Source organism: Alosa alosa, chromosome 9, assembly GCF_017589495.1.
Source record: "Alosa alosa isolate M-15738 ecotype Scorff River chromosome 9, AALO_Geno_1.1, whole genome shotgun sequence".
NCBI classification, from domain to species: Eukaryota; Metazoa; Chordata; class Actinopteri; order Clupeiformes; family Clupeidae; genus Alosa; species Alosa alosa.
Window position 1 is genome coordinate 19,582,832 of NC_063197.1, and position 15,391 is coordinate 19,598,222.

Below are 15,391 nucleotides of genomic sequence, written 5' to 3' on the forward strand. Positions count from 1 at the left end.
TATGACCTTGAGAAATAAATGATGAAATTATAGTCTGGAATAGACATCAGCCAATAAGCATCAGATGGCCTATAATTCATTAATCATAATAAATCCATTATTAGTAGCCTAGCCTAGTAGGCCTATGCCTAGTAGAACTAGTAGGCTAGTAGTATTAGTATTATTATTAGGGCCTATAAGTAGGGCTATATCAGAATTCCTCTCACAAAAAGAAGCTTGAAAAATCTGATGGCTCTATTGTTTCTAATTGTAACTGAAGTCTGATATAGCATTCAGGAACAGACAGGAAGTAATCTAGTCAAAAGGGACATGTAGGCTAGGTCTAGAGAGGAGAAGAGCCAGAAATTGTGATGAATGGCTGTGTAATTACAGTTGATATATCTTTCTCCACCAAAAAGTTTACAATTTGGGCACATGTTGCATATTGAGTGCTTGAGAAAGACATTCTTAACAAATAAGAACAGCAAAATAAAATCACCAATAGACTGCTGTTATCATGCAGCGTTTAGTGTTTGGCTAGCCTATATAGATATATTTTCTAAACATTAGAGCTGTCCGCGATTTGAAAATGATTGCTGCAAAGCTACTATTTTCATAATTCACAGGCTTTAAATACCAATATAGTCAAAAAAAAGTCCAGAAACTGAAACTCATGAGAACTCAGTTGTTACAGACCTAAGAAACATGGAAATAACACTAATGGCGCAGCATGTAGATCTTGCACAGTCTCTTCATGGCCAGTAGATGGCAGAGGGGAATAAAAGTAGCCTATGCATGATCTGTATCCAGGCCACTGCACTGAATGCTAGATGATGAATATAAATATTACAACCACAACCACCTCCCTGATAAGTCTGAGAAGGTCGAAATATTGCCTGCTAAAATGTTTTGGCTCAAGATATTTGGCTATATTCCACATTCCAAAATAACAACCAGAAATTGCATTGGCCTGTATGTGGTTGCAGGTTAGATTGCCGACAGGACTCTGTTGAATTATGACTGTAACCCATTCCTATCAGCGTTCTTCTGTTGTCAGTAGGTTATGCAGTGACTTTGGTGAAATTGCTATTACACTGATAGTGTGCAGTCTACAGATCGCTTGCATTTCTGCACAGCTTGGTAAACTTCGATGATGTATCAACATTTGAGGAATTGCGTTGGCCCGCCTTTATGGAACACCCCCAGAATACTTTGACTTTCTCCCATTTTTATTGGCTACTCTGAACAGTGATGTTTGCACAATATCCTGGGATACATTTTGATTGGATACCGTTACGCCAGTCAAAATGGTTGCTATTCGCTATGGTAGGTTGTCAACTGAGGGGTTTGGTTACTATTGCCGCTGCAATGAAAATATCAGCAGAGGAGGATGCGAGTGGGTGCAGTTTATTAATTAGCAACATTTGAGTAAGTATCTATATTTGTTTTTCTGTGAAGTTGTTTCGGTTGCTGTTATGCTGGTTATTCATATCATGATTAGACTCTTGCAAAACTCCACATTTTTATTTGGACCAGAATGTCGTGAACAGTTGTAGAACTAACCAAGCTAGGATACCGTATCAATAAGGTAACAACACAGCGTTTATGGTCCACTAGCTGTTTTTACAGAGAAAGAGAAAATAGTTTGTAATAGTCAACTAACATGCAGAGGGGTTTGATGGATAATATTTGTTAACGTTTAGTTGCGAGCGAGTGAATAGGGGTGTTAAACTGTTCCCAAAATGAATGCGGTGCGCAGAAGTCACATCTGTAGCCTACAGTTGGCAGTGGGCTATCTGAGAAAGGCTATCATAGAATTGCAGTTATAGTTTTTTCGTAATGCCTCTACCTGTGAAACGATATAGATAATGTCTAATGACATTAATTAGCTGGATTCCTAAAACAGCAGCCTATCCCTCCCTGTCATAACGGGTTCGTTACACACCCCCACACACTCACTCAGACACAGACACAGACGCACAGACAAACACACACTGATGTGGAACATAAGAACCACGAATAATTGATACTGCGTATCCATATTTCCGTTCTTAGAGCAGTAAGAGACTATCCTATAGAAGTGATGCACTTCATGTAATATTGTGTTGATGTTTATAGAAGATAGCCAAATGAATCGTCGTTGCTGTACTCTTAAGTTTCTCCCTCTCAGTACATTTTTCCAGTCTGTAATTGTCTTTAACACCTACGCATCTGAGCAGATTGCGTCGACTATGAAAATATTGTGTGGCGAGGATATCTTTTTGGTGCCAGAGAAATACAGCATTTGCCCTCATATTTCATGACATGCCACAATGGACATGTTTAAGTGTTGTTCAGGAGGTGGGGAGTGGGAGGATTTGTCTCTAGCAACAGGGTCCTTGCCTTGTCTTACAGATAAAAAGAAGCTGGGGGTGTGATGTGTTACAACATGGTGCAAACACCCCTCCAGAGTTAGGTTACAGACTAGAATCTTTCCACATGCTTATAGGACCTTCTAAAATAAAAGCACAATATCTTCTTCACCTCTCAGATAACCGGTTTGCATTCCTTCATGCTAGATCCTGTTATGTACGACAGAGGAACGATCCATAGGACATTAAGATTTTTAGACTGCTCTGACATTTGCTCCATTATTGCTTGAAATGACACGTGTTTTGCAAAACCACTGACAATCATGCGGTAACAGTTGCCCTGCATTTAACATGTCCACTGAGACCAGTTGCATGGTCTGGCACTGACACAAGTAGGTGAGGATTTAACTTGATTTCCTCATGAAGTCATGTTAAAGTGGTCTGTTTTCACTCAGGCTATTCTGATAATCCAGTGGAAATTTGGCAATTCCTCTGCACCATAATTTGTCATTATGAAATGTGTACCCCTTTACTGATGCGAACTGGCAAAGAACATTTTGAGAAATAGCCTACCTTGCCTAATAAAATTGGCATATACTTGCCAGATTCAATATTGCTGTCAAATGAAAGGGGCTTTCAGAATCCAATTAATTTTGAGCTCGTCCAAAGCAAAATGGCCATGTTATAAGAGCAGCACTTTGACATTTCTCTGAACCTCGTAATATATCATTAACTAAGCCTTTGTTTTCTCTCATTCTGTTTGCTTTCTCTCTCTCTCTCTCTCTCTCTCTCTTGGGAAAAACAGATCTTTATGTAGTCCATAGTGGTCAAAATAAATGGCTACAAGAGAATGTTTATGTTCATCTGAATGCTACCAACGGTTCATTACCACACATGATTCATCCTGTTGTTTGACGCAGAGTGTTCTGATCATGACGGTTAACTGCACTGTTCTCTCAGAGTCTTCCTGCGTTCATTATTGCAGTCTTCCTGAAGTAGTTTCTAACAAGTGTGTTGAAAGTAGAGCGCTGGTCATCTTCTCTAAAAATGTGAATGGTTCTCCAGTGGTCTCAGGCCATACAGGTGTGCGTGTGCCTGCAAAATATGACTGTTGCTTGCTACACTTGAGAGCGTTGCTGAGTAGTGCTTTTTTGGGGGGGGGGGCTAACAACAAGATGACATCATTACAACTGTCTTTGTATGACTCACTTTGAGTAATGGACCTCTGACTGTTTCCTCTCGTAGAATTTTAAAAGTTTGCCTTAGCTGCCCTGTTTGTGTTTGTTTTGGTTTTGGTATGCTGACTTTGAAGGTAATGTCGTGCCTTTGCCTAGTGCAGAGAACGATGATTGATGATCTTTTTACTCAATATCTCAAGCAGAAAGTATTTTAATGTTTTTTTTTTTCTGTGATGAATTCAGTGCAAGAGCTGTCATCTACCAATTATTCTAAATGCATCTCATTAGCACAAAACACTAATCTCTTGTATGTTAACCTTGAAAAGTGGGCTTTTATAGGAAGAAAACAGAAAGTGTTTTTCAATTTACCTCTTTTCATCTCTTTGTGGATGCCTGCCTGGAATGTATGCAATCAAATTACATCTGGCAGCTGGTCATTGTTCTCCAAATCCTTTTAACAATTAGATACAATTAAGTGCCTGTTGCCAGCAGCTCATTCTCTGCAAATTGATAGCACAAAGTAATTCACAGAACTAGTCTGGTTTGGACTGTAAACTGAATCGACAAAATGGATCCATGAAAATAGCTGGCTCTGAAGAGGTTCAATGAAACGGCACAAACACGCTTCATAATGAAATGGACATTCACGATTGGCTGGTGCTTTTTCTGTCTTTGTGGAGGTAATCCAAGTGGCATTCCACCGGGCTGCATGATGAGCATATCTCCACTGCGGTCCCCTGCTGCAGAATCTCGACATGTCTGCTCAGATTAATATAGCCATCAAGCACACACTCTTCATCAAGATGCATGTGTTTGTCAGCTAGACAATTTGCTACCAATTTTCCCCTTGCTCACATCATGCAGCTGTTATTCACTCTGACAGATTGGAAGCCACATGTTTGAGGAGGCTCTGTAGGAATGGGCCCTACCTCATTTGTTGATGAGCGGATGCTGGTCAGCAAACAAGTGAAATCATTTACACAGTGATATGACAATCGTCATGCTGATCTCTCATTGTACACATGAAAAACTTGTATGTTTTCAGCTCACTGCTAACTAACTGCTGATTTTGCACTGGTTAGTAACTAAGTAGTTTTACACTTGGATCGCTATAGGATCACACTTTGAAAGAACATAATTCCATATTTTATAATTCCATTCTCACCCCCACATTGAAGGTCATTGAATTGACCCAATAAATCGGTACAGTCTATATTCAACTGTGCTCACTCTATCGGCCTGACCTTCCATCACTGCCCCTGTCCGAATCAGCTTCTTCCGTGCCATCCTTGGCTTTTGCCTCCAGGCCACTGCAGCCCATTGCGTGTCCAGACAGTTTGCACAGGTCCACTGAGGAGATGGCCATGTCAGTCAGGCTGGCTAAACAGAGGATGGCAGAGAACAGATCGCTAGGGCCCAGTCTCAGCCACCTGCCTGCCCTGCCTATTTCAAACAGGCTTTTGTCCAGGCGGGAGACTACTCTGATGAACTTGACAACTGCAGTCCTCAGCTCACAACTGCTGCATTCATTGCTCATATCTCTTTGCTGTTGGTTCTGTGCCCAGAGACATTAAAAGATGTTGTGGACCGATTTATTGGTTCATAATCAGTAACAGAAGATTCATCTTGTTTGGGCGTGGTTATATTTTCCTCGCAGTTGTTCATTTTTGTGGAGGTGGAGGAAGAACTGTTTGTGTGTGTGTGTGTGTGTGTGTGTGTGTGTGTGTGTGTGTGTGTTGTTGTTTATGCAGGTTTTTCTCCATCTCGATCAGACTGAGAAGTGACGAAATAGCGAGAGGGACACCACAGAGTGTGTTCATGATGTGATGACAGGTTTAAGTCATGTGTGAAACAGCCTGAAACAGTGGGCTGAGGTGGGTGGGAACATCAGGATGACTCAGTTGTCTTAGAATGTGCATTATAAAGAAGGATAGAAGAGAGTCTAGTGTCTGTGGTAGGCCACAGCATGCTACCCACTAGTCTGTCAGACTTTGATATGTAAATAAATATTATTTTAGTCAGAAATGATTTATCCTCTCCAGTTTGTCCACCATGCCAGTGAGTGGAAAACAAATATCTGTTTAATTGAAGGTAAGACATTAAATTAAAGTTTTACATTCTGAAATGTAAATTCAACTCAGGGTTGAGTTGAATCACATACAGTGGACAATGGAATGCTATATGTCCTCATGGTGTTGCTAAATATTCAAGCTTATAATGGCTCACCATGTTAGATTAGTAGTTTGCCAGAGCTTATAGTTTGCCCCAAGGCGCGAAGCTGTTGGTAGGCAGCGTGACTTCAAGACATGTTGCGCTTTTTCAATAATACAGCAGCATTTGCCTTGGGGAAGAAATTGAAGAAAGGACCATACGGTTCAGATCTGTTTGATATTCTGAACAGCATGGTATATGGACATTATATTTGAGCTGCATTATACATTTTTGTGAACTCCATTCAGTTTTAGCTTATAGTCTATTCGGTCAACTCTTTAAAAAAAAAAAAAAAAAACAACAACTTGATAGTCATTTCTAGCAATATATTTTGTATTGGAAATAGTGGGTGCTGATGCCTCATTATGACCATCCTCTTGGAGTCTTATCCACTTTTTACTGCAGAATTGCAAAGATGTTGCAAGGACTTTCAATTCACATGGTTCACATTGTGCTGTGTGGCATGCCATTAGAAAGAGCGCACCCTACATTCTTGAGTACTCTCATTGTATGCTGTCCATTACAATGCTCCATCTCTGAAATGGAGTGTCATATCTGGCCAGGAAAAAATATTCCCTTTTTCCAGTAGAAATGGGACCAACTAATTTTAAGACATAATGACATTGAGATATCAAATAACATTGATTTGACCTGCATGCATGCACCAATCCATTGTTTTCATGATTTATGAATAAAAGGATATAAAGGCATTGGATGGCGTGTCACAAATGGAATTTGAATTTGATTAAGATGCCTGGGAAAGATTGTTTTTTTTCCCCTCTTTAAAGCTCTTATTATCATAGGCCACGGTGGCAGACGTTGGCTGCATATGTCATCGGAAGGGGGAAGCTAAACACAAACTGCCAGCCATTAAAACACTTCCCACCATGTGTATTGGAAGTGGGAGCACCAATTCTGCAAATTCTGTGGTATTTTAGTGAGCACAGCGAGGCTCTCTCTGCAGATTGCTGGAAAATCAGTTAATGAGCCAGGAACAGTTTGGATTCCAGTAGAGAATGCAAATGGGGGAGTAGAGACAGAGAGAAAGACAGAAGGGTGGATATAGGGAGAGAGAGAGAGAGAGTGAAAGACACAGAGAAAGAAAGAGAAAAAGCTGTATAGATGGGGGAATTAATCAAAGGAAACAGCCTGTTCCAAAATGTACACATCAAACAACATAGCATGTAGGCCTATTACTTCCATCTCTAGGCTGATCTGTTTAGAAAGCCACTGATAGATTGTTTGTTGTGTACGTAAGCATAGCACAAGCTGTAGTACGACACAAGTCCTCGGTTTACTGGGACTGCGTCATCATGCTTGTATCTCTGCATGTGCTCCAGATGGCTCCCATGGGATGTGCTCACTGCTCACCTGCGTCCACCCCCGCCGCTGTTCAAAGTGCCTCCATCGATCAGCTGTGTTTCACCACAGTGTCAGCCATCACACGCAGCTGCATTCTCTGTTCGCTCTGGCTTGTTTACAACAACCACAAGTTAATTTTAGAGCTACAGCTTTTTTTTTGCATTCATGCTGATTAGCTAGCCCCGTGGCTGCATGGGATATGGGAGGAGGAGGAGGTGGAGGAGGGAGGTCTTGGAGACTTGGTGGCAGATAGGTGAAGATGGAGTGTGGTGCATGCATAGGTTTACTCTGTGTGAGATCAGATAAGAATTGGGTTGCAGGTGAGATCAGACACATCTCTGGATAAGCTTGTTTATGGCAAGAAACGCTTTGGGTGCTGAGAAACATGTTTTTCATGCATATTTCCATATTTCACGAGACAGGATCTACACGTTAAGTTTGTTTTGCACTAGCAGCAGTAGTATATGAAGGTATTTATTGGGTATATGAGTGAGTATGTGAAAAAAACAGTGTGATGGTTGTGCAACTATTAGTTATGACGAATCTTGAGAATGTGTGGATGTCTGAAGTGTAGATGTTTGGCCTGTAAATAGGTTAGTGTGTGGAGATGTTTAAAAATATGCAGAGGTCCCAAGATAGAGCTTTGGGGAACACCATTGCATAACAGACTTTTGAATAGCTAAGAAGTCAACAAAAGTCAGTGCTTGGAAATAGTGGGTGCTGATGCCTCATTATGACCATCCTCTTGGAGTCTTATCCACTTTTTACTGCAGAATTGCAAAGATGTTGCAAGGACTTTCAATTCACATTGTTCACATTGTGCTGTGTGGCATGCCATTAGAAAGAGCGCACCCTACATTCTTGAGTACTCTCATTGTATGCTGTCCATTACAATGCTCCATCTCTGAAATGGAGTGTCATATCTGGCCATTCAGCAGTCAACAAAAGTCAGTGCTTGAAAATGGATTGGCAAGCCCTCATTCCAGTTCTGCTTGGGGCTATTCAATGTGTGGTTCCTGGGTATTTTGCATAGACACTTTCAGTGTATTTCCACTAGAAATGTAAATGTAAAATAAAAAAAACGTCAAATTTTATTGTGTGTTTTGCTTTTTGTCTAGCCGATGGTGGGTGCCTGTGGGGAAAATGTGGCGTGTGTCAAGTCCTACACCCTCTGGATCACTCCCAGGACCATGCGCTGGGCCGCCCCATGACCTGCTGTAACCAGGCTCCGTCTCCACTATCTCCCCACTAACAAGCTTGCACCCCTGTGGCCTTTCAACTCCAGGAAGTCTCCTGCCATCGGTGATGTGATGAATAAATTTGAAGTCCTTGGAATCGTGGGTGAAGGTAGGCTTTTCTTACCTTTTTTGCCCCATAGACTCCATAGAATTCTTTTTTGCAGCCTGCTCATCAGTCTTCAGGTGCAAGCATTGTGAAAGTCACCTGTCTCCTGAAAAGATGTGTGTCTATTGCGAAGAAAAACCTGCCAGAGAATTTTGAGATTCCTGTGTCACTAGCGGTGCTGGCTTCACCCCCCCACCTTCACCATGACTACTGTCTTTACATTTTACATGAGGCTGAAGAGGGAAATGTCAGGGGATAATGCTATTTATACACCTCGATTCATCTAACCTTTCCTAGTTCTCCAACACCAGTCGTATAGGGAAAGGTTCCCGTATACTCCACTACATTGTGGAGCCCTCCTATGGTTATTTTTATTGCCTGCTATATTTAAAAAGTGTAGATTACTTTATCAATTACGATTACCATGGTTTAATGCCACCTGGGTTCAGCAAGTAGCTAAAAACAGGTACACTGTGTACAGTCTCATGTCTTCATTTACCTGCAGCAAAAGCGTGCCGTGCAGTGTTAAAAAATATGCTGTATGTGTGTGGGTGTGTATTTGTATGTGTATGTGTTTGTGTGAACAGGAAGAAGAATGCAGCCATACACTCCTATTCCAATGAGCATCATGCTGGCCACATATTAGCCTCTTTCAGTTCACTGCCTTGTCACACAGCATTATTCACTTCTCTGCCATTTCACACCGTATTTATTTTAATCAACTACCTGGATGATGCTTTGAGGCCCATCATGTTCCCAACTTTAAAGAGATTTCCGCCCTCCCATGTCAGAAAAGTGAACCATCGCTGCATAGTCGCTGCCTTCAAACATGCAACTTTAATTTGTAACGCACAACCTAATCTAGCTCTGCAGTCCACTCTCATCGCATCACACACAGTCTCCTAGTCCCTTAACACACAAACACACACACAAACACACAGACACGCACATAAATGCACAAACGAGAGAACACATTATTCTTTTCTGTCTTCCCCTGCTATATCTCTGAGCTGCCACTAATAAACCTGTTTTCTCCCATCTGTTGGCAAAGTAAATTATCTACAGGTGTGTAAGCCCTCTTGGCTTTCTCATGGCTGGTGGTTCTTGTATAACCATAGTTGCTGATAGTTTTGAGTTATGTGTCTGTGTGCTTCTTGGCTGAAATCGAGGACAAAAGGACGGTCCTCACTGGCACCCTCTTAATCGCTCTTCTCTCGACCATTTCCATGAAGCCTCTCTGCACAGTGGGGAAATAGCAGCCACACTGACAAGGACATAGCTCATCTTTTCAGGCATTTTGCATTCACACCAGCTGCAGCGGTCCATGGGTTTGTGGTTATTGGCAGGGTGAAAAAAATACTTCACCACTGCACAGAAAAGGGAACAGACGTACCAGTAAACACATGTAGGTGAGGGAGAGTTTATATTCTCTGTCTGTGTGTGTGTGTGTGTGTGTGTGTGTGTGTGTGTGTATGTGTGTGTGTGTGTGCATGCGTGTCTGAGTGCCCCACTTGTGGGACGTGATGGCTAGTTTGGTTTTGTGGCCCAGGCTGGGGTCAATCAATTATTTGGGTTGAATGGAGTGGAGAGAAAATCTCCAACTGGAGCATGATGGAGGAGCAGTGTGTCCATGATGGAGGAGCAGTGTGTCCTGGTAGGGGCTGGGTGCATCCTGCTACCTTAATAACACTCTGAGCAGCTTTTTTATTATTATTTGGGACAGAGAAAGATTGTTTTTAGAGCATAATCAACCTGCCTCTTTGGAGCTTTAGTCCACCAAAAATGTATGTTACGCATTGTGTAATTGACAGCATTCAGCTATTGTAAAGGTCCATTGAGACACCAACCATTGAAGATGACACATTTCTCATTTATCATGTAATTTCATTGCATTCAATCTTACAATGCAACCACAAAGCCCATGTTCTCACGGCATAACAAGATAATTAAGTTCGCCTGTTGAATAGTTATATACAGCACCTGTCTGATTTGCCTGTGTCGTCTTTTATCATTGAGTGAACATTGCCCATCAGGTTGAGTGGGTGGAAATGTTCCCTTGAGCGCACATTAGAGATCAGTCTGTACCTGTAGACCTGCAGCACAATTCCACACATGACCTCATTTCCATATACGGTTTGAACATTCTGGAATTATCTCACTCTTAAGAGGACGTTAAGATGGTTGTTTATGCTGAAGTAGAATCTCTTGGCTTTTAATTGAAGAATAATCCTTTGAAGATGAAGGGCACTTCTTTGACTTCTACTCTATAACTACTTATATCTGAAGCCAAGTTCACATACCCAAGACTGGAAAGGTCCAAGACCCCCCCAACACACACACACACACACACACACCACCATATCCACACAACTTTCTCTGACCCAAACACCCTAGGGGTATTTGGAGAGCTCATCTCTTGAGCTTTCAGATGTGCAGCGCTGATTTGCCGATTTTTTTCTGGAGAGGCTTGGGAGGAGGAAGAGCTGCTCTCCAGAAAGCCGGGGGGTCCCCAGGGGCCGAGTTTCACACTAGAGCTGATGGCAATCGGAGCCACCGCCAGACCCTGCCATCGCCTGCTGAGTGCCCCAGTTAGACTCGCGGCCCCTGCCACCTAGTTAAACCCCCTCCACCCCATTCTCCCACCCACACACACACGCTCCAAGAATCATGTTTTATTTCGCACTCCACTGAGCTAGAGCCACGGCCTCAGCTGCCTCTCACCGGCCTGTGTGTGTTAAGCCGCTATCTCACTGCATCTGATGCAATTAAGCATGTCTAGGCTATTGATTTGTTCCACAACCTATAAAAAGACAATTACTGACTGATGCGTTAATTGACACGACTCCTATTTGCTTGCACAGGTGTTTGATTGACCAGCTAATAAGGTGCCATGTCCATTTGTCATCATTAATCTCCCTGTCATTTCCCTCAACAGCAGTTTAAGCCAATTGCAATATTTAATTGTGCAAAGCACTTCATAATTTCAGATTAGGTATCCCATAGGCCTGTGCATAGTTTGGCTGATTTCAAAACAGATCAGCTCCCTCCCTTCATCCTTTATGGATGAAGCAAAGATATACCATCGTTGGATTTAGAAGCCGAGGAATGTTTATATTTGTACAATTGAATTCACCTGATTATGCCTCACTCCATGGCTGAACTCGAGAGGGCTGAATTTCCCGACTCCGGTTGCCTTTGCAGTGGGCGCCGAGACGGGCAAGCTCATATGTATTCCTTCCTGCACCTCTCGACAGACGGCTCGGCGACAGTCGCTTACAACAAATTCCCCTTAATGCCGTCCTATTTGTCTGAATGTCAGATTTGTCAATGAAGGTGACACCATTCCAACGTTTAAATCAGCCCCGCAAGTCATCATCTCCATCCGCAGATTGCCATTCACTCACATATTATCACAAAATGAAATGAAGGAGGACAAAAGGAAAGCACTAGCCTGGGAACACCCAGACCTTCACAATTGTACAATTGGGTGTGGGTCTGGAAAAGGTTCATTGATTTACGACTTCCAGCAGGGACATAACTAGCAGTGAAATTAAACTTAAATTGGTACATTAAGCTCTTAACAAATCAAAATTGTAACAATCTTGTAAACCAAGGTTTTAAATGCAGTTGTTTACTCAGTTCCAAAGAAAAACACGTCCATGCCGGATTAGTGATTTGCATGCCCATGTTTTAGGGACATTAGAAATGAGCTTCAATGGCCTTTTGGCTAGACAGACCTGCAAAGCAAATCCCAAATTTGCCGAAAGGTCGTAGGTCGGTAATCCCAGGCTAGGAAAACACAGTGAATGTGTGAAGTGTTATTTCTACCCCCACCCCACCGCACCCCCTCCCCTTCAAAAAATTGAGCTTGCTCATTGTACATGCTGCTCTCTCCGTGTTAATGGGAGAGAACAGCAGCCCTCTGTCAAATTCTACAAGACATCATTTGCATGGAAAATATAGAATGATTATAGGAAGTGTGATGAGATTGCTGATGGCTTTATCTGCTCTTCTCTACTTCACACGTCCACAGGAGCCTATGGTGTAGTCCTGAAGTGTCGACACAAGGTAAGAAAATGTTCCTTTTTCCAGTCACAACACTAAAAGAATCTTTTGTACTATACTAGTGTATATTTCCAATTTAAACATTGTTTGAAGATATTTTCTTGGACTACTGATAAAACTGCAATGATCAATGAAGAAGTGTTTGGAGACCTATTAAAGGTGCTCTAACTGATGCCACGTGTTTTTTAGGCTAAAACATTTTATGTCACTTACTGCAAACATCACCTAACAAACCGCTAGCTGTCTGTGTCCTGAATACACTGTAAAAAAACGCAATCTCTGTGGACAGCCCAGGCTCCAAAAGCGGCAACAAAAACAACTTGGGCAAACCTAGCCCATAAAAACATAACAAACTGTTCCAGCAAATCACAGACGAGATGCGCGTTTAGCGAGAGTTTCAATTGCACGGGAGCAGCACGGGAGGGAGGGGGAGGAAGTAGCAAGCTAGCTCTCTGTTTTGTTTAAAAGTCAACAGAAGTGACGTTACCCAGCATCGCTTAGAGCACCTTTAAGGAAAGACTGAATGTAAATATTGCAACAGTTCTTAAGAGGGTGCTTTATCCTATGTAATGTGAGGAATAGTCATATCACCCTATACACTCTGGAATACGTGTTTAACAGAATTAGTTAAAGCCATTTGGAGTTGTGTACATGACGACCTTTCACTTAATCAACGGAGGAAGTTCTCTTTTAAAGTTCAAAGCCGACGCTGTGAATCATGCATGGGGGGCATTTAGATTAACCAGGGTGAGGGACCCGCCTGTATTTTTGCTGATAGAAGCATATGGGTGAGACCTCCTTAATCCTGCAAGAGCTGAATTTAGACCAGCAGGGGGAGGTTTAGCTATCTATCAGCCATGTAAATATGATGCTCCAGGATCCCAATTAATTAAAGCTGGATTTGGCATCTGATGGGAGTTTAAGACAGGGCTGAGTCATTAGTTTGTTTGCGTTTAATTATACCGCTCTGATGTCACAGAGGAAATGTGCAGTATTTTTTTTTTCTCGCGGCGAGAGTGTTGGGTGAGCAGTGTAGCTGAGTGTCACATAATGGTGTCCTCTGTCTTCTGTGCTATACCATAGTGGGTAGTTCTTTCAGGAAGTGTGATGTCTGAGGTTTTTTTTTTGGCTCGAGATGGACAATCTGAAAATCCTGCTGTCTACTTCTCTGGCTTGTCACCAACAACCAAGGGAAAATAAAATGGGATTGCGTTCAACCTAGACGTAGTCAGTGCATCCTAATACATGATAACAGAAGCCCTTTGAAGGGAGGACCAAAATAGCATATTTTTGTTTGCTTAATTTATTCATTATTTAATTTACTAAATATGTGAAGCTTTGGTGTTACATTACTGAATGTCTGCCTCACAATCTCCCCACTATTTCCATGTGAAAGGGACATATTGCATGTGAGGGGGGAACATGAATACAGCAGATGTTCATGTGAACGTGTGGCCAGAACTCGCCTCCATCACTGTTGGGTTCCAGACTGGGCGCCAAAATAAGCAGCTCTAGAGTCAGGGCCCATTGTCATCACCGGGGAAACAGCACAAGGCCTTTATGACATGCCACGTTGAATGTAGCACAAGGAAATGTATTTCACTTACACAAAGGATTCCATTCTAACCTGTAATGTATTAGGGCTGAGATTGACAGGTAATCTGTCGCCCAAAACCTTGAGGCTTATGAATACAATTTAGGATCTCCGCCGCTCACAGGTCTCTGACATGCACAGATCCGGCTCCTGCAGAGCCACTTTTGTGCTGATGGGTGAGCTGCCCACTCGTTTCTCCACCTCCTCCCTCTCCCTCTCTACTTCTCTTTCTCTCTCTCTCTCTCTCTCTCTCTTTCCCCAAATTTGAAGGATGGCCACGCACTGAGCGATTTATTTAGATTCCACCACATCACCAGACGTGACTTCTAGTGTCACCCTCCACCCTCCATCCCCCCTGTCCGTCCTACCCTACTCTCCTGTAGACCAGGGCAGATGGTCACTCTATTTCAGGGCAAGGCCAACACGCATTCCACCTCCTCCTGTTCGCCACGCTGGCTGTAGTGGAGGAACGTGTGGTGATAGTCCCCACCCCCCCCCCCCCCATGAGATGCCTGTGACGTGTGTCAGTCTTTTGGCTCTCAAGCAATGTTGCTCCTTGTGCCAGGAGAGGAACCTCGTCCCCCAAGCCCCTCACACAGTGCAACATCATGTAAAAGCATTGGTTTACTCACAACCCAAACAAGCAAATCCTACGACCTCGAGTGTCCTTCACCTGCCTGCAGTGGCAGGCCGACATCAATCAATCAGCTTATCGACCAGCCAGGGAGAAAACTCAAATGGAGGTCAATAGGTTTTATTGGTGGGTCATGACTCTCAAACTGACAACAACAACTCCCGCTGTGTTTGTTGATGGCCTAATATCATCTATCGATCGAGTTCCATGAATCTCGCTCACCAAAGGGCAGTGGGGTGACTACGTCTGGTGCGGGGCCAAGGCCAACGAACAGGGCCGCTTTGTCAGTGTCATTTACTTTTGAAAGACATTGAGATAATCAACTGTGTGTGCCCTCTCGGTAAGGACACTGCATAGGATTTGGTGACGTGTCGATGTGTTCTGTACAGAGCCATTGTATGGATGGCGTTCAAATTGAAAGGGTGTGTTTTCATAGTGCTGACTTCTGCTTCTTTTGTTCACTAAGTTGCACTAAGTGCACAAACTTAGTGTACAAACTGTGACTATTTGCCCATAGTAAGTCATCTACCGATAGCAAACCACAGTTTGTTCATCCATAGTAAACCAGCAAAACATCTCATGAAATGTATATTCACACAAGTCTCTCAAAGTCTCTCTCTCTTCCAAATCACTGTTGGAAAACAACTTGTGTAAACAGGCCCTCGGCAGAGTA

General features: G+C 42.7%; 1 protein-coding gene across 2 annotated transcripts in view; it reads left to right on the top strand.

Annotated features, from left to right (window-relative positions):
- Positions 1 to 1,324: 1,324 nt before the first annotated feature.
- The window catches only part of LOC125300674 (cyclin-dependent kinase-like 5), a 55,590-nt gene continuing 41,523 nt past the window's right edge, over positions 1,325 to 15,391 (top strand). For both annotated transcript variants that reach the window (XM_048252765.1, XM_048252766.1), the window contains exons 1-3: positions 1,325 to 1,407; positions 8,200 to 8,428; positions 12,459 to 12,493. In XM_048252765.1, coding sequence (XP_048108722.1) covers positions 8,392 to 8,428; positions 12,459 to 12,493 — 72 coding nt within the window. In that variant the 5' untranslated portion in view covers positions 1,325 to 1,407; positions 8,200 to 8,391. The remainder of the gene's footprint in view (positions 1,408 to 8,199; positions 8,429 to 12,458; positions 12,494 to 15,391) is intronic.